This window comes from Epargyreus clarus, unplaced genomic scaffold (assembly GCF_041222505.1).
Source record: "Epargyreus clarus isolate Ecla_fem2 unplaced genomic scaffold, WU_Ecla_fem_2.2 ptg000003l, whole genome shotgun sequence".
Lineage (NCBI taxonomy): Eukaryota > Metazoa > Arthropoda > Insecta > Lepidoptera > Hesperiidae > Epargyreus > Epargyreus clarus.
In genome coordinates, this window is record NW_027332211.1 from 5,038,448 (window position 1) to 5,063,052 (window position 24,605).

The 24,605-nt window shown below is 35.6% G+C and overlaps 5 protein-coding genes across 5 annotated transcripts; 1 reads left to right on the forward strand and 4 right to left on the reverse strand.

The window, feature by feature from the left end:
- Window positions 1–1,637: 1,637 nt before the first annotated feature.
- Window positions 1,638–15,971, reverse strand: AGO1 (protein argonaute-1). Its single transcript, XM_073084609.1, has 14 exons — window positions 15,828–15,971; window positions 15,317–15,642; window positions 15,047–15,247; window positions 13,879–14,122; window positions 13,553–13,775; window positions 12,812–13,057; window positions 12,098–12,263; window positions 8,833–8,957; window positions 7,742–7,926; window positions 6,889–7,055; window positions 6,377–6,525; window positions 4,938–5,115; window positions 4,166–4,357; window positions 1,638–3,712 (listed from the first exon to the last, which is right to left on the reverse strand). The coding sequence occupies exons 1-14, from the start codon at window positions 15,844–15,846 to the stop codon at window positions 3,404–3,406; spliced, it is 2,730 nt and encodes a 909-aa protein (XP_072940710.1). The 5' UTR covers window positions 15,847–15,971; the 3' UTR covers window positions 1,638–3,403.
- A 443-nt stretch (window positions 15,972–16,414) lies between these two features.
- Window positions 16,415–22,336, forward strand: eIF3e (eukaryotic translation initiation factor 3 subunit e). The gene is made up of 9 exons (XM_073084688.1): window positions 16,415–16,628; window positions 16,807–16,923; window positions 17,336–17,503; window positions 17,776–17,898; window positions 20,099–20,340; window positions 20,757–20,891; window positions 21,210–21,404; window positions 21,715–21,949; window positions 22,239–22,336. The coding sequence occupies exons 1-9, from the start codon at window positions 16,533–16,535 to the stop codon at window positions 22,263–22,265; spliced, it is 1,338 nt and encodes a 445-aa protein (XP_072940789.1). The 5' UTR covers window positions 16,415–16,532; the 3' UTR covers window positions 22,266–22,336.
- On the reverse strand, window positions 18,347–19,691 carry LOC140750935 (testis-specific zinc finger protein topi). The gene is made up of 2 exons (XM_073084699.1): window positions 18,661–19,691; window positions 18,347–18,579 (listed from the first exon to the last, which is right to left on the reverse strand). Exons 1-2 carry the CDS (start codon window positions 19,674–19,676, stop codon window positions 18,414–18,416), a joined length of 1,182 nt encoding a protein of 393 aa, XP_072940800.1. The 5' UTR covers window positions 19,677–19,691; the 3' UTR covers window positions 18,347–18,413.
- A 177-nt stretch (window positions 22,337–22,513) lies between the features above and the next one.
- LOC140750945 (uncharacterized) lies at window positions 22,514–22,725 on the reverse strand. Its single transcript, XM_073084710.1, has one exon. It carries the CDS (start codon window positions 22,723–22,725, stop codon window positions 22,552–22,554), a length of 174 nt encoding a protein of 57 aa, XP_072940811.1. The 3' UTR covers window positions 22,514–22,551.
- Window positions 22,726–22,727: 2 nt separating this feature from the next.
- mRpL53 (mitochondrial ribosomal protein L53) lies at window positions 22,728–24,598 on the reverse strand. Its single transcript, XM_073084722.1, has 3 exons — window positions 24,376–24,598; window positions 23,223–23,350; window positions 22,728–22,888 (listed from the first exon to the last, which is right to left on the reverse strand). Exons 1-3 carry the CDS (start codon window positions 24,519–24,521, stop codon window positions 22,728–22,730), a joined length of 435 nt encoding a protein of 144 aa, XP_072940823.1. The 5' UTR covers window positions 24,522–24,598.
- Between the last annotated feature and the right edge of the window lie 7 nt (window positions 24,599–24,605).

The window sequence follows — 24,605 nt, forward strand, 5'->3', positions numbered from 1 at the left end:
GTATAAAAAAGTTAAACAATATTTTCTAATAAGTAAAATAAAACATTGAATAATTGCTATTGTTTCTGTGCCATCGTTTTTTTTGTAGCTGTTGGTAGCTGCTAGCTGATAGCTACGGTAGTAAACCGCTATTTTTTTCATAGCAAATGATACTCATCTGAATTACGACAGTAAATATTATATGGACAATAAAGAAGAGATTTCATTACTTAATTTAATTTTAAGTAAAAATGAAAATATCGTCTTATTATTATTGCTTATACAAATTACACTCTACGATTTTAGTTTTAGGCAGAACCCCAAATGATAACTGTTAATTCACATAGTTAATTAGGGGTTCTTATATTCAACTTCATTTCATTTCTTCAACTGCATTTCATTTGAGTGGTCGACTATGGCCTTTTAATTCCGATATCAACAGAATCCTTCATATTACGACTCCGGAGGCTCTACCACCACACTCACAATATTTCTGTAGTGAAGGCTGTGGTAAAGGAGACTCATACGAGGGATTCTAAATCATTCCTCAAGGGGTAGCAACGCAATTGTGACCGACTTTAAGTAGGACTTCGTTTTCAAGTTAATTACAGATGTCCATAGTTGAAGTAATCACTTATCAATATATGGTGGAAGTTTATCTGCCTTTAATTTCCAAAAGAATCGATTGATAGTGATCAAGTTAGCTGTGTGAAGTTAGTATTTATTCACTGCCATATAATGCACAATCGTAATTGAGATCGAATATGGAGCTGTCGTAAGACTTACAGTAAACATCCGATAAGTAACTGTAATGGCAACAAAAAGATTCTAAAGAAAATATATTAACTATTTAGGCACAATTAAAAGCTTAACTGTCATACTGTATTATGATATGCACTAAGTCATTTTAAATAAAGCAGATCGAGTAAGACCGCGTGTATGAAAATATACTCACATAGTATAAAACTCATCTACACAAAGATGGGTACTGATCGAAATCATTTGTACAATATGTTATACAGATACATTGTTCAAATTGTTAAATTTTAAAATTATGCAATCGAAATGAGCCTCTGACGAGCTGCGTGTGCTTGCTTCAACCGAGAAAATAGTACGGTGTGAGAAAAAAGCTCAATTCTCGACTCTCGAAAAGCATCATTTTTAAGTTACAGAATTATACATTTTAGAATCATTTTGCTTATTCCTTGAGCTGCGTTTGCTAAATACATGCCCTCATTTAAGATTCCAATCTTTAGTGACTTGGATTACTACTTGTCTATTACTTGTAATTTCTCCTTAATAAGATACCGTAATAATAACATAAGTATTCAGTAATATTTATAATTCCTACATACATATTAAAAATAGAATGATTGAGGTTTACTCAATCATTCTATTTTTACACGCTTTTTATTAGCTTCACCTGTATGTTTGTATGTTTGTTTGTATGTTTGTAACCGACTTCTTTGGGCGCGATTTTGACCCACTTTAAACGGCCAGATTTCGTTCAAACTTTGTAGATTTATTTTACAATTATACTATTTACTGTTCCTTAATTGATTCCTAGATTCATTTAGATTTTCTACTTTTTAGTTAATTTTATCATAAAAGCGTGTTTTTAGTTTTTTGAACTATATTTATTTACCTTTTATTTTTGCTTTCCCTGATCTTAAAGGGAACTGGCAGAAATCAAAGGCCCGTCTTTAATAGTATACATAAAACTTACTGATTCAATACCCTTTTGCTAGTTGATGCAACATCACATCAAATGTTTTCTCTAAGTACCCACCTTTAAATACAAAAATGTAAACGACTTCAAACCTCTAAATTTGAACGTTTTGGGAACCTATGCGCCCGCCAATTTTATTAAAAAACCCATCGCGCGACCAATGAAAAATGAATAAATAAAAAATTAATATCACACGATATATTCGAGTGATACTTAGAATATTGCAAAAATGTTACTGATAAGTTATTACTGCACCGTTAGTATATTCATAATCATTATAATAATAATAATATTATAAATGACATTTATATCTGACTATTTTTATTTCAGAAATTGTTTCATTGACCAAAATGGTTTGTCTTGTAACGCTAACATAGGCGGAATAGAGATAGGATTTTGATCAAGATGTAAAGTATATTTTTCGTATGTTAAGTAAAAACGATATTTTGTTAAATCAACACACCATGATCTGTTTTATTGGTGATTATTATGAGCTTACTCATGTTTAAATAATTTTACTATAATTTAACAAATGATTATTATCCAACACGAAAATACTAAACATATTTTTGGTAAATGAAACAAATTATTGTTTTGAGCTGTTAAATTGGTAGATAGCATTTATACTATTCTAAAATTTTAGAACGATGCAGTATTAACTCGTAACTAAAAGGGAAAAGATTTAGAGAAATAATACACAAGTATTGATGTATACGACATCAGTCAGCTGTCACACAAAGCGGCTTTGTCAAAATATAACGTATAAAATTTGATCTATTACACTCAATATAATATGTAACACCTGGCGTCGGACTCCGGCGATTCACGACACAGTGCGGCACTGTTTGACGACGTCATCACATTTCAAATTCACAGATACAGAATAGTCACAAACTAAGTTGAAGATACTTTCTCTACACCTAGTTCCGAGCTCGAGACGAATTCCCATATAAAACAATCTTTAGAATATATAAATGGCATCGCATCAATACGGATATGCAGGTAAGGTGTTCGGTCTACACGAAGTACACTTTTCTCGAAAACGCATGAATAAAAAAATATTCTGTTTAGAACACGAAGTGCGACGATAGTACATCAGGACAGTTTTGAGAGTCGCGGATATCCGAACACGAGACGAACGCCGTCACTAGTGATACCGCGCAACGTAGAGCAGTGACAATGTGGAGGAAAGTGGTTACGATAAGTTCGAAACCTTTCCAAACGCAACGACATCGGATAGGCGGACAGGCGGATAGAGGGTTCGGTGAGCTCGTGACCCCTTTTCAAGCGCAACGACACCGCTTGATGTACCAGCGAAACACGAGCAAAGTGGGCATAGTGAGCTCGAAACTAGAGACGTGCCGAGTCAGGTCGACTCGAGTCAGTACTCGAGTACTTACATAAATTCGCATACTCGAGTCAGTATTCGAGTACCAGTGATACTCGAATACTGACAGTACTCGTACACTCTAGTCTTATGTACCTAATATAGGCAAAGGAGTCGTTTTTGCTCTTCCGTGCTATTGGATTGTTACAAAGTACTCGAGCACTTCATGCTAACTCGAGACTGTGAATACTCTGTACTCGAGTACTGACTCCATTCTTTGTATGTGAGTACCAAAGTTCTAGCAAAAATGTCCGACTCGGCACATCACTCGAAACACAACAAGCCGCAACGCGCATCACAACTGAATCCTACGCGAAGTACATAACCTTCTTGGTGACCGCGTGCACCGTGATAGCGCGGGCCATGGCGCCGGGCGTGCGGTCCTCGCTACACGCGGACTGGTGGCTCCCCTCGCCGGAGTCGTGCTCCTTCTCCACGAGGTGGTAGCGCGCGCGGAACGCCACCAGGTGCGCGTAGTACGCGGGCGCCGGGATCGATACGGAACGAGTGCAGCGCACGTACGTGTGGCACAGCTGGTACGTGAGGCACTGTAGCTCGTCCGAGCCGAAGTGGTTGTCGTCCCACAGCACGTGGTAGTGCGACGGCCGCGACGTGCCCTGGACAACGAACGCACATACATAAATGTACAAATTTTATACAAACACATTGGGTGACTGCATTGTTCTGTCAAAAGAATTATTTGTAGCAATACTTTAATATTAGCAGAGCATAGCATAGAATATGCCCCAATAGCATTCAACAATACTAGTAAGCACTAAGCCTAGTAGATATATTAAGGATAGTTATCCTTAATAATGTCAGATTAATTTTAATTACAAAAACTACATAGCCATATAAAACATACTATATTCTGGGTCCAGATACTCTTCATTACTTTTACATATAAGCATTACTTAACTATCTGAAAGCACGCATTCGAAAATAAACCACCACCAAAACTGGCCATCCTTAAAAATCCCAGCACAAAAGTTTAATGTCTGTTATTCATAAAACATATATTTTTTCCTACCAAAGATCAAGTATTAATAATGAACATAAGAGTAACATACCTGGATGCCCTGATGACTGCAGAGGTAGAAATCGAACTCGGTGGGGTGCGTGATGCCCAAATCGACAGTGGTACCGGCGGGGATGTTGCCGGACTTGCCCGACTGCTCCTTCTTGTCCGCGCAGAACAGCCGCGTGTGGTGCCGCTTCTGCACCACTATGAACGTGATGCCGGGCTTGTACTCCGCTTCCAACTGTAACACCGCGAGACATGTTATGGTATTGTGACGTTATAATGTTGAATTACAAGCCATGCAAAAGAATAACGGTTTTGCCGTACGAAGCGCCGGATGAATTTGCAGTCCAAGGCTCACAAAATGAATTTATCACTTAGAGTGTAGGATAAATTGAAATCATATGTATTAATTATTTTCCGCGCAGCACATATAATGAATTTGCCGCCAGAGCACACATCAAAATTTTTAGGCCAGGTTACACGTAGAGTTTGCATCCCGGTTCAAAGACCGAATAAGGTGATCCTCTTATTTAGACATTAAAAAAGCTCTCATCCTGTAAAAACTAATTATTTAATGAACATAAGAAGTGTATCGCTTAACTTTTTTATTTACCAATTTACAGTGTTAATAATGATACTTATTTCCTTCTTAAGTAGAGCTGAAAGAGCAAAAATATCTTCTGATATGCTGTCACCCCCAAAAAATAACAGCCGCGGCAAAAGTACGCGGAGAAACAATAATAAAAATAAAACATATCATATAGTGAAGTTGAATGCAGAGCCTTGACGCAAGCTATAAGTATATTCAAACTACAGACCTTGATACAAGCCTCGCGGACCGCGGTGAGCTCGTGCTGCAGCACGTGTATGAACTGCCCCTCGGAGATGCCGTCGCGGTACATGATGATGCGGTGCGGCTTGAACCCGCCCGTGCTCTTGTAGAACATTATCAGCAGCTCTTGCACCATGCTGCTCATCTCGTGAACTATCTCTTGCCTGTCACCACAATTGACGGAATGGTAAAAATTAAAACATCGTATGTCACTCAATATGTAACCAAAGGATGTTATAAAACTAAGCTCACGAAAAAAGAGTCTGGTAAAAATATGCTGAAGATGGAACCTTTTGTGGTTGGACTCCAGCGGCACCACCCTATTTCTGCCTCATAACAGCAGCGTTAAGCGTTGCTGTGTTCTGGTTTAAAGAGTGTGGTAAGGGAGATAACCTTTTCCGAGGCGTTCCAGTTTAGTCCTCGGGGGTAGCAGCGCGTCTATAGCCGACCTTAGGTAGGAATATCTTAACCTATCTGGCTTTGATTACAGATGTCCATGGGCGGCAGTAGCCACTTACGATCAGGTGGACTGCATGCTTATCTGCTACTATTATAAAAAAGCCGAATTATACTGTTGTTTAACAACGCCATTGTGCTGAGGTATCTTGATTAGATTGTTATAAACAATTGGAGATTTTAACTGAATTAGGAGTATATTTTACGTCAGAGGTTATTGAACACAAACAATGTTCAAGAAGTCAACCTGCTACATTTAACTGGGTGAATTGAAACTGGTATTTTTTTAATTGAAGTAAAAAAATGTGCAATCCACCAGTTGGTAAGTGGCTATGGGCGCTAATGGACATCTGTAATTAACTCAAAATTCCATTGCTTATATTCAAGATGAAATAACATTACATGCATAATTTACAGTTTTTTAAATAATCATTATAAAAATAAGATAGAACGGATAAAGGATAGTTTACACTATACACAGATCTCTAGTTCGTTTATATGTATAGACTTGGAGCATGTAAACACAGCTGTAGGAGACAAAATAATATGTTTCTATACAATGTGTAACGTATTTGTAATTATCGTAACACTGTGCAAATACTGACAGATTACTCCAAGAGACATCTGTCAGCATTTGCATATAAACAAATATTTAGGGCTTTTACTTGTGTCTGCCCTTAATGTGCAATTATTACGGTAGTGTAAGCTTATAAGTGTGCCTTTTAATCAGAGATTATATGTATCCAATCAATAAGAATGAAGTATCGTTGAATAAAAATCAATAAATCTTATTAGTGGATTTTACACCCATATGGCTCGAATATCCCTGGCTGAAAGGCACTTCTTGACCGTATATATTTGTGCACGTTGTTTGCACACTCGTCACTGTTCGTCAAGTAGTTCGTCAGCTGGCTCCTACTCCTAGCGCTACTGTAAGCGGAGTGTGTGGCGGGGCAGCGCGGTGCATACCTGTGTTGCTGCACGCGCACGGTGGCGGCGTAGCGCGAGGGGTGCGCGTCCATGGAGCCCACGACGGCCGCGATCGACGGCTTCTTGTTGTCGCCCGCCGGCGGGTGCGTCACGTCCACGCCCAGGAAGATCACCGGCTCGTTGAACACCTGCGCAAACACAGACAGTCATACATCTATAGACAGACAATAATCTTCAAATATAATATTAACATCTGTTTTGTTAACAACCCCTTACAATCCCACTGCTAGGCTCGAATCTCACGGATATCTCGGATCACGCTAGCTACACTTGGTGCCCGAGAAAAGAACAACGAACCCCCAATTCTAAGACTAAGTAAAATTATTAAAAATTGTGTAAAGACACGTAAGAGAAATAACATTAATTATGTGATAGTATCTTTCAACTATACAACACTTTAGAACAATTCTGCTTCCTTCGCAACAGTCATATTAATCGTTAAATAAATTACACACACCAGTGCACAATAAATTTGAGTGCAAAATACACACCTTAGGTCGCAGCGAGGGCACCAGAATAGAGTTGATACCGCCGAGTTTGACGTTGATCTTGAGGCAGAGGTTGCTGAGCGTCTGCGGCGACGTCTTGTTCACGTTCTTGGCCTGCACGCACTGCGTCGCCATGCCCAGCACCGTGTCGCCCACGCGCTTCACCTCCGCTGCGAAAACAAGACCATATTTATTATTTTATTTTACTTTACTATGAACACATACGATTGTTGTCACCATAATAAGGTATTATTTAAAAGTGGATATTATATTACTAAATATCAGATCAGATTTAAAATAATTTAGCCTATTTCGCATATAGACTTGATTTTTCACGTTATTTTAATGCTTGATTAAAATAACGTGAAAATGAATGTGCATACAAAATAAGTTTGAGGATCTCTGAAATATATGTTAGTAATACCGCACGAGTATCTTAAGATTCTTCGTGTATCACGAAGGTATATGCGGTACTTTAAAATTAAAATACCTGAATATATTCTACCGAGTACGTGGAGCGCGTGCTCATGAGTTGAAGACTACGATCAAACTGTCAGTAAAACTAGCCGGCCGCCCCTCCAGGTCTCTGTGATATATCATGATGTCAAAATAGTCCGATTTTATTTATATGTAATAAGAAAAGGTAGTGACAAATACATTTGCGACACTAGCGATACCACGATAATAATATGACGTCCCGTCATATACAAACGTTTTATTTTTTCGTATCACGCAATTTACCAAAGTTTTAACAAAGATTCATGCAAATTATGAGGTTGTTTTTTGTATGTAAACATTACATATTAATCAGATAACAAAAACTAAGCGATACACTATTGTGTATCTCATCTCTTACCATAAACAGGAGTCTTCCCCGGCAGCACTACAACCACTAGTTGAAGCTGCACAAACGTCGACTTCAAGTACTTAAACATGGGCTCCACCTGGTCGGGACCTGTGGCATACTTGCAGAAGCATGGCTGCCCGATGATCGGCATGCCCGCGTCGTTTGAGATCTTTTGCAGTTGCTGAGTGAAGTTTCTGGAATGATCAAGCATTTTAGTTTGTAATTAGAAAGTTATAGGTGGTAAGACCATTCGATCATAAGCTGCGGCGGTAACATTGCTACGTCTTTTTGTGTTTTTACAGCTGCATTTAATTCTCCGCAGAAAAATCAATTCAATCAAACTAGTTATTTAAAATATAACATTATATATGTACATTTTGTAAATAAGTTTCTATTAGTGTATAATTTGATTATTTTTTTTAGTTTAATTAGTCTTTAATTTTATTGTTTCAAATATTGTATATAACTTTATTATTATCCAATAAATAAATTAATTTTACATTAGGATGGTGTATAATCTTATTATTGTTGTTCCTTGTATGTTCCTTGTTTCGATGTGCTTTAATCTACGGAAGATTCTTATTTATTGAAAATTTTTTATTATAACCTCAATATGGTCCTCAGCAGTGCAATGTGGTTTTATTTTTTTATTAGTATTTGTATAATTTTATCGTACAAAAGGGCATTGTGATAATTAGTCCATAAAATGAAAACATCGTAGTACCCTTACGTCTTTGGGCTTAGGCCCGAAATCCATTAGATGGTAGGTTAATAGCATAAGTAACATAAACCGTATATTATAATCAAATCAAATCTTTTTTGCAAATTCAAAATAGGTTCTTTACAGAGCAATTTTCGAATGTCAATACAACTACCACCACTTCACAAGGTGTTTCGTTATGGAGAAGAAGCGGCGAAAGCAACTCCATAACACACACCTTTAAAAAAATGTTTTTTACAATGTCAAACTTAACCTAATGGTACATGTGGAGCTGGAGCTACATAAGCCCAGTATTTTGTCCGTCAAATAATCACTTAGTTTAAATAAAAGATATCGTTAGGTACTATGCTAAAATAATAGAGGACCAAGTAACGCTTACTTAAGCGCGTCCTCGCGCACGGTCCGCTGCGGCGCGAAGCAGGCGATGGCCCACACGCGGATCTCCACGCCCATGAAGAACTGCTTGCCGCGCATGTCCCACACGCCCTGGTTCGGCAAAGCTTGCTGTGGCAAATTAGTAACATAACGTAACTACTGCATTGTTATCTTAAAGGTACACTTAAACATTCATTAGGACGTGCGCATGCGATTTTCTATGATTGTATGAACGGGTCATTCGTTCGCGATTATTGTCACTACAAGTTGTATGTAATTCTACATTTTTAATGAAATAAAAGTCACAATAAAATAGTAACTACATTAATCATTACTTTCATACACTACTAGTTAATCTCAACACACAAAAACTACAAAGAACTAAAAACAGCGTTAACAGGAACTAAAACATTTAAACAATCATCATAATTAAAGTGAAGCTTGAAAATTTATTAATTTGCAATCAATTCCTGACCTGTACAATGTAGTGACACTTCTGTTACAAAGACACATTAAAACTCATACTATAAAATTCATCAAACCGGTCTGTCCATGTTCACAAAGAAATGCAATGCACATAACATGAACACATATATTGGACGTTTAGAGTTACAATAACGTAAATTCAAATATCATGTGCTCAATATCAATCAGCCTACTATTCCCTTTTATTCCAAAATTGAAACTACTTCCATCTTGCCTAATTTCAAATAATTACACGTGCGTTAATGTACCATTAGATAGTGTAGAACTTCATGATGGTTTTTTTTCCAGACTGTGTTTTTCAAGCACATTTATAAGTATATGAATATATCTTTTATTCTTTGGCACGCCTGAAGTCCATATGTTTCATTTAAATTGTTTACATTTTTAATTAGTCATGCTTTTCCTTCAAATAAAAATTATCTAGTTATAGATCAGTTTGCACTTACACCATTGTAATTCTAACTGAAACATGAACCCGCTTCACAACGTTTATTTCAGTCAATCGGGATAATAATTATAGTTAAAAACTAAAAATCACGCTAAAATCACACAAAGAAAATCGTTAATACTAATTCCTGACGATACTGATGAGGAGAATGGGTTAAAATTATTAAAATCGTGTATTGTCATCGGTTCTTGATAATCGAATAATTGTTCAAAATTTTAAATTAATCGGACCGTTCAAAGTGGTTAAAAATCGAGTTCAAAGATCGTTGTTACATACATATAGTCCGCGCCAAACTGCTACTCCGCTTTGAAGTCGTTGCGAGCAGGTGTTGTCATACAATTTGCTATGGCGACGCGATTTATTTCTATATTCAGAGCGGACTAGCAGTTTTAAGCAGACTATACATACAGGTCAAGTTAATAAAAGCGTGAAGAAACCTGATTCTTTCGCTTGAATAATAATTATCTAGTTATAGATCATTTTCATATATTCGCACTGACATCATTGTAATCTAATCTAATCTAATGTATTATATAAAATGCTAATGTTCGTACGTAAATTCACAGTTTTCTCTATCATCCGCAACTCTGATCAACTTCCTGTTGGGATGGCAGATACCCCTTGGTCTTCTGATGTGCGTAAGGGAGTTTGGTCGGGGTGGGTGTAAGTGGGTGGTTGTGGGCGGCCAAAATGTGAAATAATATATCTGTCCTTCTCTAACTAATGTAAATTTGAATATAAATGTCCTTCTCTAACTCATGTGAGCTTCTGAAAAGTTATGAAAATTTCTGGAATGATTAAGAAACTTCCAAAATGTGTGCAATTGATGTAATCAAACTAGAATGTTCTAGAAAGTTCGAAAAAAAAGTCTTTAATGACCAAAACAGTTCCACAACATGTGCGATGATTGTAATCGTTTTAGAAAGTTTTAGAGAACTTCCAGAATGATCTAGAAAGTTCTGAAAATGTTTGTACTGATCTAGAAACTTCTAAAAATTGCTAGAATGATTTAGAATGTTTCAATATTAGTGCAACTGCTAAAATTAATACGAAATGATCGAGAAAGTACTAAAAAAATCAGGAATGATCTAGAAAGTTCAAAAATGTGTGCGAGGGTTGTAATCAATATAGAATGTTTTAGAGAACTTCTAGAATGATCTCATAGATTAGTAAAGATTACTCACTCCTAACAAGAAAATGTACCCAGTTTTGAGAATTGAAATAGTTACGTAAAAAAGTTTTGCCACGTCTCGGTGCTAAAATGTCCCTAAAATATTTGAAATAATTATTTATTTATTACGTACATTACGTAATTATTACGTAAATTAGTTATTTATTCGTAAATTTTCTCTAAAAATGTTTTTATTTGTCAAGAATTCAAAAAAAGAACTTACTAAAATAAGCCGTTTGTAGCTTCATTCAATTTCAAGGCGTTGAAGTATCTTTACTAATCTATGAATGATCTAGAAAATTTTAGAATGTGTGCAAATGATAAAATCTATCTGATATGGTCTAGAAAGTTCCAAAATATGTGCGATTGATACAATTGATCTCGAATAATGTACAGGCTTCATGAATCGTCTAAAACTGGGGTCAGCAAACTGCGGCTCGCGAGCCACATGCGGCTCTATGATCTATCGATGTGAAGCTGATACTCTTTAGTTCCATGCGCAAATATGACTTAATTTATTAGAAACAATAAAAATTAGTTCATTCAAGTTACATTGTTTAGTAAAGTTTAAATTTTATATTTGAATAACCATGCAAAGCCATGGCTATGTGGATCATTGAAATTGTTTGTTTTTGAAGTACAAGTTACTGTTATTAGAAAATGTTAAATTGTTTTAATTTCTTACTTAAATAAAAAGTGATTATTTAATAATTCTATATACAAGTATGCAAGTACTATTTATTGTTGGCGAGAAATAATTTTGTGGCTCTTTAAAAATTTTGTTATTATGTAAATTGTAATTTTTGGCTCTTCCGACTAAAAAAAGGTTGTCGACACCTGGTCTAGAAAGTTCAAAAATTTTCTAGAAATAATAACTTTCTAGAAATTTCTGGAATGATCTGCAAAACTTCCAAAATATCTTTTTTCCCCAATAATAAATTTTATTACTGAGCTTTATGAACTTCATTTTATTATTAAACTTCTTGGACTTTATTTTATTTATTTTTTGGTGATATTTTTTTCCGTTTTTTATACCATTAAACATGCAACGTTTTTTAACCCGAGCAACGCCGGGTTTCGCTGCTAGTTCTAACTATAACATGAACCCGCGTAACACCGTTTACTTAAGTCAAGCGGGTAAATAAAAAGAATGAAACGTATTACTTGTCCGCCCAGCGAGGAGACGCGGCCGCCGTACTGCAGCTTGGGCGGCGGCAGCACGCGGCCGCGCACCTCCATCATGTTGTTGCTGATGGTCAGCCCGAACTCCTTCACGTACAGGTCCGTGTTGAAGTTCGCGCGACGCACCAGGTTGTTGATCTCGCGCTCCCTGCACAGTGCCGGATTAGCATATAAGTAAATTTATCAATCGCTTAGGGCATCGCGTCTTCAGAGCCAGACACCAGAAAGAATATTTTCAAACACACGTAAAGTAAGGCTCTTTGGAAATCTACGCTTATTCATTTTCTTTATAAACTGATACTAATTTGCTTATGGATAGAAGGGACACAGGCTAATCCATGCTTAAGGCATCAAGAAGTCTTAATTCGGCACTGCAAATAGTATCTTAGTCTTTGTAATTATATATTGTAATACAAGTAACAATTCTTAATTTTTATACATATAACATGTATCATTATTTATTTTGATAATGTTTATCATTACCACAAACCTATGGAAAAATTCATTTTCACTTAATTGTATACAAAAATTTCATTGCCATATTTGAATTTGTAATTCTATGATATGGCATTGCATGTCATAGAACTACAAATTTGCATTTTAAGGTTTAATAATTATACTATTAATTAATTCTTAGTGTGTATCATTCCCTACATTTCTGTAAAACATTGTTACATTTAGACCATAATTCATTACCTGTCAGGTGCTGATCGAGCTGTCGCCTTAATCATAGTAGATGTTTGCATGTCGGTAAGTTTCTTTATGCATCTCTGACCAGGGACTATGTTACACACTTCCAGCGGTAGGTATGTGTGTTTGTGTTCTTGACCCACTTGGAGGCACGGTAAGTGGGGGAACCTCAGTTTCATCTTATACTTATCCAGAAAATATTTTGCTACTGTACACTCTACGGTCTGTCCATTTTCTAATTGAAGTGGAAATCTGTAAGGCAAGGCGGTGCAAAGGATGATGTACAATGTAACACGCAGATGTCAATCTCAGCTAAATGTATAAGTGGCAATTGAATTACAATTGGATAACAACAGCAATTGAATAACAAGTGCAGAAGTGTATATGGAGAACATGTCGCCAAGTATACTTAGTCCCTGAAAATTGTATACAAAGATACAAAGTAGATTTAAACTGCAATGTACAAAAACAATGTAAATAAAGAATGACATTGTATATTCCTGTTAAATTTCAATGTACTTAGCTCACTTTATCCTTAACTTTTATTTTACATTCCATTTCAAATTCTTTTTAACTAGAATCTACCTATGTTAACCTAATGCTAGATTGTACTAGCAAAGCAGACTATATTGATTAATTTTTACTTAAAGCAAAGTAAAAAATTATTAAATTCATATATACAAAATTTCTGTCAAATAGATAACCTCTTTTGTTTGGGGAGTTGGTGAAGAGTAAAATAAAACTTACGATTGCATCTGAGCAGGTCTACGTGTAACATTACACACTCTGTACTTCCGCTTCATAGTGCCACAATGAGTAATTTCGATTTTGAGCCCTTTGATTTCTTTTGTGAATTTCACCCTCTGTGAATCTGTCAGGGGCTTTCTTTGGTCATTAATGTCTCTTATATCTAATACTTCACACATAAATTCTATGACTGGTTGGGCTTTGTAGAATGCAGTTGCAGACACTGTAAAGAAAAAAAGTACATGTAATTACTAATTATAGTAATTTTATATTACACAGATTAACATTTTTAATAATAAATAATTTTCAATCAAAATAATACATACCATCTATATTCAACATCATTTTCCATTGACTTGGTCTGACTGACTGATGGAAACCAAACCAAACTTCACGACCACCTCCGAGAGGATGGTAGTACCCTTCTGGTGAGGAGAAGAATGAGCGACCTACCGGAGTATACATCATTGAGGGCAGGTGTCGCATCACTACATCCAGGGCCAGAATAGCGTCGTACGGTATTTGCCTGGTACGACCCTCCAAGGCCTCCTCTAACGCGAATAATGATACCTACAATTCATTACAATTTACAGTTTGTTGTCTTTTTTCCTCAAATTGCTTACAACTAATTAGCTCCAATATACACTTTAACCGCAGACTACAGATTAAAATACTACACTTGTGGAAATTATACAGTTATAACAGAGAGTACTGTTATATAAATAGGCTAAGATAAAAGGGTGAAGGACATTTTTTTTCTTAACCATGTCAACCATGATTTTTTGTTTCGTAGTTTTTAATGAATTTAAACAAAGAAGATTGGAAATGAAAATTTTGGAATGATTATAATTTTGTAATATTGACAAGATTAAGAATTACTTGTAAAATCGTTTAAATGATTGCAATGACTCAGGTAGAATTTCAACTAACATATGAATGCTTTAGGTTCAATTTTCATACTAATGTCTGTACATAACATGAGTAACAATATTTGATGATACAATAGTTTAACTATTCCTAATGACCACATGGTACTTAACACTAAGAAACATTTGATATCAGTAGAAGATATAATGAAACTTTAGTACAAAATTTGAACACTTCATATTATTATTTATTTACATTGCGCATCTACTAATTTATAGGCAATTTCAGAATATTCTCATAAACTCTCGAAAATAATGGTATGATATTTATTAAGTAATAACTTTCAGACATCAGTTAGCTTATTGGTCTTGAGATCAGAACTTTGATAGAAATTTAAATGTTTTTGAATATTAATCACATTCGTTAAATTTTACAAAAATATGTTCATATGTGTATAGATTACTATTGTTCAACTGCAAAATGCAAGTAAAGCAGAGCAAATATTTGTTAAACATTGGCAATTGGAATTCAGAACTTACTAATAATAAACTAACATGTTCCTGATAACAAAACATGATAATAGCTTCTAATTAGATTATAATTCATCTTCACTACATAAATAATTACCTGAGCAACCCATTTGATAGTAACTCTGAACACTCGATCCTTGCCTTCTCCAGGTAAGATCACTTCCAGTTCCACCCTATCGTTGCCAATGGGTAGAGGATCCCTTGTGTACAAATTGTTTCTACCATCAAACACTGGCTTCAAAGCACCAAATATTTTATTATAAGAATTAACCATAGTTTCAACAATTTCTCTATTCACCTGCAAAGACCACCACAATTAGTTGTCAATAAACAACTGCAAAATACAGTTAATTAATGCAACACATACTTTTCTTGGGCATTTATCTGGCTGTATATTGACATCATAATGATGCACAAAGCCTCTAGGCATCGATATTTGGAAGTGGTTGGCACGGAGCATAATCGGCCTCCCCTCATGGCCGAGGTTGGGTCGTCGGGGGCACGTGAGGACCGGCAGGTCGGGCGGCTGGGCGGCGGACGGCGACACCAGCGCCCCGGCGACCACCCCCGCGGCGGGCGCGACGGGCGCCGGCGCCGTGCTGGCGGCCCCCGGCGCCGTGCCCGTGATGCCCGCCGCCGCAGTCACCGCTCCCGACACACCCACCGCACCAGCACTCGTCTCCCCCGCTGGAGCTGCACGAAACAAACATTTCTGTGATCATCGATGGCACTGGAACCACTCGTAACTATTGAAACCACTGTTTACTAATACAATAAATGTTTTTCGTCTCTTTCGATGTTATTTAGGGCAATCAAACAAAGGACGATGCTGCCCTCCTAAGCCCTGCTTGGATTACATGGAATACGCTGATGCTTACGTTGGCCAACGGGGTACATCTTGAATTATGTTTAAATTAACAAAACACTAAAATGAACAATAATACAAAATCCTCGTGTTAAAATTGCAACAATGTGATCGAATAGATGTGGCTGTGAACTGCAACTTGTACTCTATGCTGTAATTTGACGTTTATCTAGATTGTTGATTGACATTTTTAACCATTGGTAATTTAATAGTTCAATATGCCTTGTCTTAGACTTGCACAATATAATGCACGTATAGTGCCAGAAAAGTATATATTAAAATTATTTAATAAAATATTTTTTTAAAAAGCGAACTATCGTAGTATGCACTGTAATTTTTATTATTTTAATTATTGGGTTGGTCAAATAAAAGCAAATAATCAATTTAAAACAGTAAAACTATTTAAAGTTCAATTAAATTAAGAGATAACGATAAAATTACATTCATTTGTATGTTAGGACCAGTCAATATGAATATTGTGCACTATAAAACCTATTATTGTGTAAAAATCCTTAAAATTATATCTTGTCAGTCTAGTCTTATTTAACTTTAACATGCAAATTTAAGAAATAATAATACTTTAGAAAAATTTAATGACAATTGACATCTGTCATTTTGCCACTACGTTTTGACTTGTGTGGCACGCGAAAGTTGTTGGGGTTAGCTGGTTAAACCCATTGAGTTCATGTAAAAGAAGTGAAAATTGACCGAAACAATCATGAGTTACTCAAAATTTGATTTAACATTTAAAATAGGTCAATATTTAGACCGACACCTTGTATTTCCTTTGTTGGAATTCTTAGCTGCGAAAGAGGTAAGTTACAGGTATACTGCAAGTTTCGTTTATTTGAAGGTATACGATTTTGTATGGAAATTGTACAATATTAGCATATCTATGCTGTCTAATAAGTGCTCTATCAACTACTCCGTCTGTTATTGTAAACTTTACATCAATTTCTTGATGATATTATAAAATATGTTACCTGTTTCAGACCTATGACCAATCAGAGCTTTTACAAGCAAAGTTGGAAATATTGAGTAAAACTAACATGATTGATTACGTCGTTGATATACGAAGAATGCTCTACCCCCACGAAGACACACCTGAGGTAAGAAATAAATTGTCAAAGAGGTTATGTTTATCACTTGAAAATTTACAAATTCGTGGTTCCCTTATATAATAGACGAATTGTACACCCTTAAATGTTTACTTATGATTATTAAACCAAAGTGCAAAATATTAATAATAATGTTGAAATATCTTAGCTTTATTATCTGAGAAATGAGTCACCCAAACTAAATTTCTTATATTATCAGACATGTAAATTACTCAAGATTCTTGGTTTCTTTGCAATTATGTTATTGCAACACTTATCAAATCACATCAAAAATATTTTATTCCAAATAGATTCTTTACAGAACTCTTTTTGAATATCAATATTTTGCCACCACTTCACAAGATGTTTTGTTATGGAGAAGGCTTCTTAGAGCTTCCTTCTTAAAATTTGATAATTCTTTCAGGAAATCAAATCCAGAAGAGGAGTGGTCCTCTCCCAACTGCAGGAGCTGCAGGATGCTGTGGAGCCAGTGCTCAGATTGATGCAGCGTGATGATGTCATGAAGACTGTTGAGACCATGAGGGATCCCAAAACCCTCATCAACTATCTAACTACCAATAAGGAGTTTGAGGTGAGATTATGATCAATATCTATTGATTTTATAAGGTTCTTATGTTTTTATATGATTGTAGTAGCAAATTAATATGCAGTCCATCTGATATTAATTTATATTGTTGTAATGTTTTTATCCACCTAATATTAATAGTTGTTTGCTGTCCGTGACAACAATGTTAAATAGTGTAACCAACTCTATTAGAATATCATGTATTAATAGGAATAAATTATAACAACTTTCATTATACTATATTATACAACTTTAAAATTGTTTTTTATTTGTTCCAGTTCAAAATCGAGATGATTGATAGTATGTACCGGTTAGCAAAATATAGATATGAGTGTGGTAACTACCTTCAGTCTGCATCATACCTGTACTTCTGTCAGCTGGTCATGTCACCCACTGATAAGGTAAGATCAATTAAATGAAATTTTTCCCTTTTAACCAACTTCAAAGATAAGAGGAGACTTTAGGTTTGGTTGTATGTATGTTTTAAATTTTTGAGGTAAAGGGCATTGGTTAAAACTGGTGGAAGTGTACAGAGTGTGTTCCGCAGACGTCCTGGAACCCCCCGCGTCCTTCCATGTATATGTCGCACATGTATAAAGTTTGTCGCAGGCGGGTGTGTCTTTAGCGCTGCTCATACTATTTAGCAAAACAATATTGTTAGTGTGCACCCACATTAATCACACAATTTAGCACACACCCTGAGATGTAAATGCACAGTCAAGTTAAACTGAGGTATACCTCCGATGACTCTGCAGTCTAAGCATAGGTTACCTTGTTTAGGCAAAGTCAGAAGTACCAAGTTATAACCACTGCAGTGCTATCTACCTCACTTAAATAATATTATGTAAAAAAAATAATAGAATGTACTTTATTAATGTCATCCATGTAACAAAATTTACAATCATTTAATTATATATTAGAGTGCAGTGTCTGGCCGAGGATGATGTTGGTTCTTGTGAATTAAAAGTGCTTGTAAAACATGGAACCATTGACTGCAAAGTTCACATTGGTATACTGGCATGGGCAAGGATATTGCGTTATGATCACAGTGAAACTTTGCTATGAAGTGGCCAACTTTGTATCTGTAAAAAGTAACTTATCAGCATGTAAAAATATGTAAAGTACATAATTCATTGCAATATTCATTATTAGTATAAACTTGCCTATGATTGTATAGCTGCTCGTAATTCTTGAACTTACGGTCACAAACATTGCAAAGTAACATTTTGGGCAAGGAGAATTTATAGCAAATATTCACCCAGGGACATGAGAGCCAGTGTAGCTCAGCACTTCTGTAGCATACAAAAGATATATTGCAGGTACCACATTCGTAATTACTGGCCACCATATGGGTCTTTGAATGTTTTAGTAGCCTTGGAATATTGGTAAAGACCTGCTCACAGAACTCACATTGGAGCAGTGACGAAGTTTTAATTTCTCTTATGCAATCCGAATTTTCTTTATCGCAACATTGTGTTGTATGTTTCAACGCTAAGTCGTGTCGTGGCCAGACTTGAAAACATTCAGTGCAAGTCCAAACGACTTGCCACCGTGGATGTGGCTCTGTGATGGCGTGTCTCGAAGCATAGTGCCTCTTTAGGCCGGTTTCGTATACGAAGCATTTCCCGCACGCTTCGCAGGGATACGACTGCAATGGCTTTGGACAAATTATGTCTAATATTTCCTTCTTTTTCGTATAATTTAGAGTTCTGTTCAACATATGTATATTTTCCATAATCCGAGCATTATTTTCTTTTACTTTCTCAATGCTGTATTCAAGTGGATTGAGGAAACTGTTACTGTTGTCGTTACTCGTGGTAATACTATTTTTCTCGTCATTAAAATAAGCGTTGCTATCAGTATTAGCTATGTGATCGATGGAAATTGAACTGTTAATTCTATTTTCATAATTTAGAGAGTTCCAGTTATAATATTCTTCAGAGTCTGCTATTTTCTTAGCACACAATTCTAAACTAAAGCTATCGTAATCATCTCCCGAAACTAGTTTAACAACTAAACGTGGTTTCGTGGAATCTCTCTTGTTATCGTCGATCTTACCCTCTAGCCAGTCACCAAACTCAGCTTCCTGTTTACCGGCATCTTTTGGATTAATGGTGATTCTTAGAGATTTAAAATTAATGCCATCTTCAAATCTATGTATGGTTAACTTTGCTGCCATTTTAGAGATGGAAAAGTCATTTCGACACCTTTTGTCACAAATGAAAGATAAAATTTATTTCTTTTAATTTATCTCAGTAGGTATATTTAAAAATAAAATCGCAATCTGTCCACATACAATATAGATTGGCTAGAAATACTTTTTTTAGTAAACAACTGTAGGATAAAGTATATTCAACGAAATATTGAACATAGTCACCGATAAAGCGGATGATCATTCTGATATGAATAATTATAACAAAAAATAGTTTGGTTTCAGGGTGTACCTGCTTTCTCTATGTGTAGTTTTAAGCTGTTTTGAATCTGAATAAAATAGTTTATTTATCGCTATTTTTAGAGAGAAATCAGCGTAGCGGTGGTACCGTCGACTACGAATCCTGACAAGATCCTCTTGCCACCCCTAATCTCTATAGTATTTTCCAGAACTACTTATCCGTCCTGTGGGGTAAGTTAGCGAGCGAGATCCTAGTCCAGAACTGGGACGGCGCGCTCGACGACCTGACGAAGTTGCGAGAGTTCATCGACAACGGAGCGGCTGGGGCCACCGCCAGCAACATGCAGGCGCTGCAGCAGCGCACGTGGCTCGTGCACTGGTCGCTCTTCGTGTTCTTCAACCACGTGAAGGGCCGCGATCTCATCATCGAGATGTTCTTGTACAAACCCCTGTGAGTGGTGATGATGTTCAAATGTTTTAGTGTACTTTTGACAATTATTACACGTAAAAGATGTTAAGTAGATATGTTCTTGGTTTGGATGTTTGTGAACATGTTTTTTTATATTCAGCTGTATACATTAAGTTTGGGTGTGTCTTAAATGACAAAAGTGATTTTCTATTACAAATCCCGTAAAAGGATAGGCTCTCAGCATCCTGTATTCATTTTTAACACGCTCTTATTAGCTAGGGTTGTATGTATGTAACGGAATTTTTAAGCTCAATTTTCACCAATTTCCAAAACTCTGATTAATTTATACTAAAGCATAGTTACTATAAATAGAGCAGACAGGGCCAAATAACCTTATAGGGAAATTGACAGCCATAGCCTCCCTTTAACATTATTTTCTAAATGTAAAATGTTTTCAGGTATTTAAATGCCATTCAAACAATGTGTCCGCACATTCTGCGCTACCTGGCTACGGCTGTTATCATCAACAGATCGCGGAGAAACGCACTCAAAGACCTCGTCAAAGTTATACAGCAAGAGGCTTACACATACAGGTAAAGTTAGATATAGAAATATAAAGTTAATCTATATCTTATGATCAAAAAAGAGTAAAAGTTAGGTGTCTTTTTTGTGGTACTCTGAATTTAGACAGCCAGTGATTTGTAAACAACTGCCATGCTGGTGTAGCTCGTAACTGTACCGAATGCCATAATGCCGGGTGCAGTGGAGCGATGGATGGGTTACCGCTAGTCATCTAGGTACACATAAGCTATCGGTCAATTTGTTATACATTAGCAGGTGTAACAATACACCTGATTTTTTTTAACGTGTGATTAAAAATGAAAGACATATTACACATTGTTTCCTCACAGGGATCCCATAACGGAATTCATTGAACACCTCTACGTGAACTTCGATTTCGATGCGGCGCGCCGGAAACTGAACCAGTGTCAAGCGGTGCTTCACACCGACTTCTTCTTGATCGCCTGTCTAGAGGAGTTCGTGGAGAATGCCCGGCTCATGATCTTCGAGACGTTCTGCCGTATTCACCAAGTCATCAGTATTGGGTGTGTATTACAAGTGTTCTGTATAGTGCTTATTATTAACATTAATACAGGATATGGTATTATTGAGCATGCTTTTAGAATCTACACTGATACGAATCCTAGTTTAGAATATAAGGATTAAGATTTATTTTGAATGTTGTATTTGTATTTATAAAAAACAAATATAATTGGTAATTAACCATGAATCTTGTAACATTAAAACTATTGATTAATATGCATGATAGACAAATACATACGAAAACGCCTAATTATATGAATACCAATGTATATCGGACCATTAAATATGAATCCATTTCATTTCCATTCCCAGGATGTTAGCGGAGAACCTGAGCATGCAGCCGGACGAGGCGGAGTGCTGGATCGTGAATCTGATCCGGAACGCGCGGCTGGACGCCAAGATCGACTCCAAGCTCGGCCACGTGGTGATGGGCGCGCAACCGCTGTCGCCCTACCAGCAACTCGTCGAGCGCGTGGACTCGCTCGCTGTACGCTCTGAGGCCCTCGCTTCACTCGTCGAGAGGAAACATAAGGCGCGTAACCAGGATGTGAGTATTCCCTACCTTTCTTCTATACTCAGGTGGTAGGACCCATTGTTTTGACTTAGATGCCTCTACGAAAGTGTCTGCTTTACAACAGCAGTATTAGAGCTGCTATGTTCTGACTTGAAATTATAGTAATTCTCAATTCATATGATTTATACATTTGATCTAACACAGAACTGAGTCACGCTTATCTTTTGATTTGACTATGATTTTTTATTTAATTAGTATTGTGGATACTACATTGTGGATACGATAAACATTTTATAATTTAAATATCATGTGATTGTTTCAGATTCGCTGGGGAACACAAGAATTCTAAGTATTTTTAGATGTCTCAAACTTATCATTTTTGTAAATTGAAGAAATTGGGATATAAAATATTGATATCGATTTTGTGTTTATTTTTCCTATTGCCCTACAATATACAAAACAATATCCATAAAATTATTAAAGAAAAAAATTTACTGAACAAATACAAAAATTGAATTTCATATACTCATGACTCCTCATGTCTCATATCTCCATATAGAGTCAGTTTGTACCATTTGTGTAATAAAATGAAAAAAATCGTAACTTAATATTTATTCCATCTTATACAACATATTCTATTCTACAGGCTTTAAAGTTATGAATCTAGACAAAATAAAGGCCACCAGTATTGTTGACAAGACAAAGAAGACCACAAATATGTAAAATGTGTCCTCGGAGAACACATCAGTAAATGCTGGTAATTGGCCATACAGTTCTTCAACCACACGATGGTTCCCCTTGCGTGTCATTGTTACTTTCGAGATTTTTTCTTCTTTTCTAATTTGGTTACTGTGGTTGCCGCTACCTCCTCTACTGGCGCAAGTGATGATACGTGTTTATTCAATAGTTGAAGGATTTCCAAAACAGTCAAATTTCCACTTTTTAGTGTAACCTTTTTAATTTTTGCTGTTTCTGAAACAAAATATTCAGATAAATCAATTGGAATTCGTTGGAATTCCTCAATTCCTGGAAAAATATTTTGTATGTAACAACACTATTTTGATAACCAAAACCAATTTTCGGCACTTGTTTATATCAATAGTACTTGCTTATATCAAAATAATTGCAATTTTAATATTCATTAGGCTGGGATCAATCTTTTTTTCATCAATACTTTCTGTAAAACATAACATTTTAAAATTACAGTTACAATTCTTAAGTCTAATTTTAATATTCTAGAACATTGAGTGTTTTAAAGCCCCTTTATAAGTTATGTCATTAAAATGATTGTTAAAAATATATTTACCAGCAATATTAGGAAGTAATGTGATATCAATAGTTGGCTCCCTGCGGTCACACACTACTTCAGTTTTTAGTAAGCAGTTAGGGTTACTTCTTCCGATTCTTGGTCCACTTATGTAATGTAGGAAGTTTCTGAAACATTAAGACATTATGTGTTACACATAAAATGGTATAAAACGAATATGCCTCACTATTTCTGTTTTGACAAAATACAAGAAATTTAGTCATAGGTAATTTAATATAGGTTTAGTGAATATTTTGATATATTGTTTGCATATGAATGATGATGACAATGACAATATTTGAATTTGATTAAACCTTAGCCATTCTAGTTTCAGTATTAGCATACTGAAACTTTTCATTATATTTGTGATTCAGATGCACAAGTAAAGTTAGAGTGTGACTACAGTACTATATCAAATAGTCTGTAAATTCTGATTGGCCATTTCTGAGCAGTTTAGTGATTGAAATAAAATGTGGTATACTTAACAGATATATGGTTACGGCTGTCTAATAAGTACAACAAATCTAAAAAGAACTGGAATTCAAGCTCAAGTTAACCATGGATGTATTGATACTTCTATGAACTATAGCGGAATGTCCCTTGAAATTCTGCTTTACTACAAGCACCATAAGGAGTCAGAGCACAATTGTTACACAGTTAATGGCATTTTTAATTAAGACACTAATATTTATATGAGGATTTAATATTTATGACATTAATGGTAAGATAACTAAGCTAAGGGCATAATTAATCGAGTTGTTTACTTATGAATTAAGATAAATAGTAATATTTACTATGCATCCACTTTGCTAATGTTTACTGCTCATGAATCATAATATTACTCCATGGTGACACTACATTTCGATTACAAAAGATTTGAGACATATTTCTATATTTATTAAATGTAATCTCAATGACAAATTCATAAATGGTACATTAATGGGCAGACCGCAGAAAGAACATATAAATATTTTATAATATTGCTATTTTTAGTATACAGGCACATGTTGAATAAACAAGAAAATTTTGAATAACACATAAATTAACTTTCTAGAAAGCTAAAATACAAATTGCTAATGCATTGAGTGTATCATTCGCCACGGTATTTTTAATACAAGTTCTTGCGTTTAAACATTAAAACGAAAAAACGTACCTTGTATGCGCAACGTTATCGCTAAACGGATCAAATGTTACGGTTATTCTCTTCGCCGCTTTTAGATTTACAGATTTGAGTTGTTTTCCAATTGCTGCAAGAACACCCCCAGATCTTCGAATAGTACCACTATAAGGGACGGCCATAATTTTCTTTTCCCCTCACGATTTCAAGGATTACGAAAATTGGTTTTGGTTATCAAAATAGTGTTGTTACATACAAAATATTTT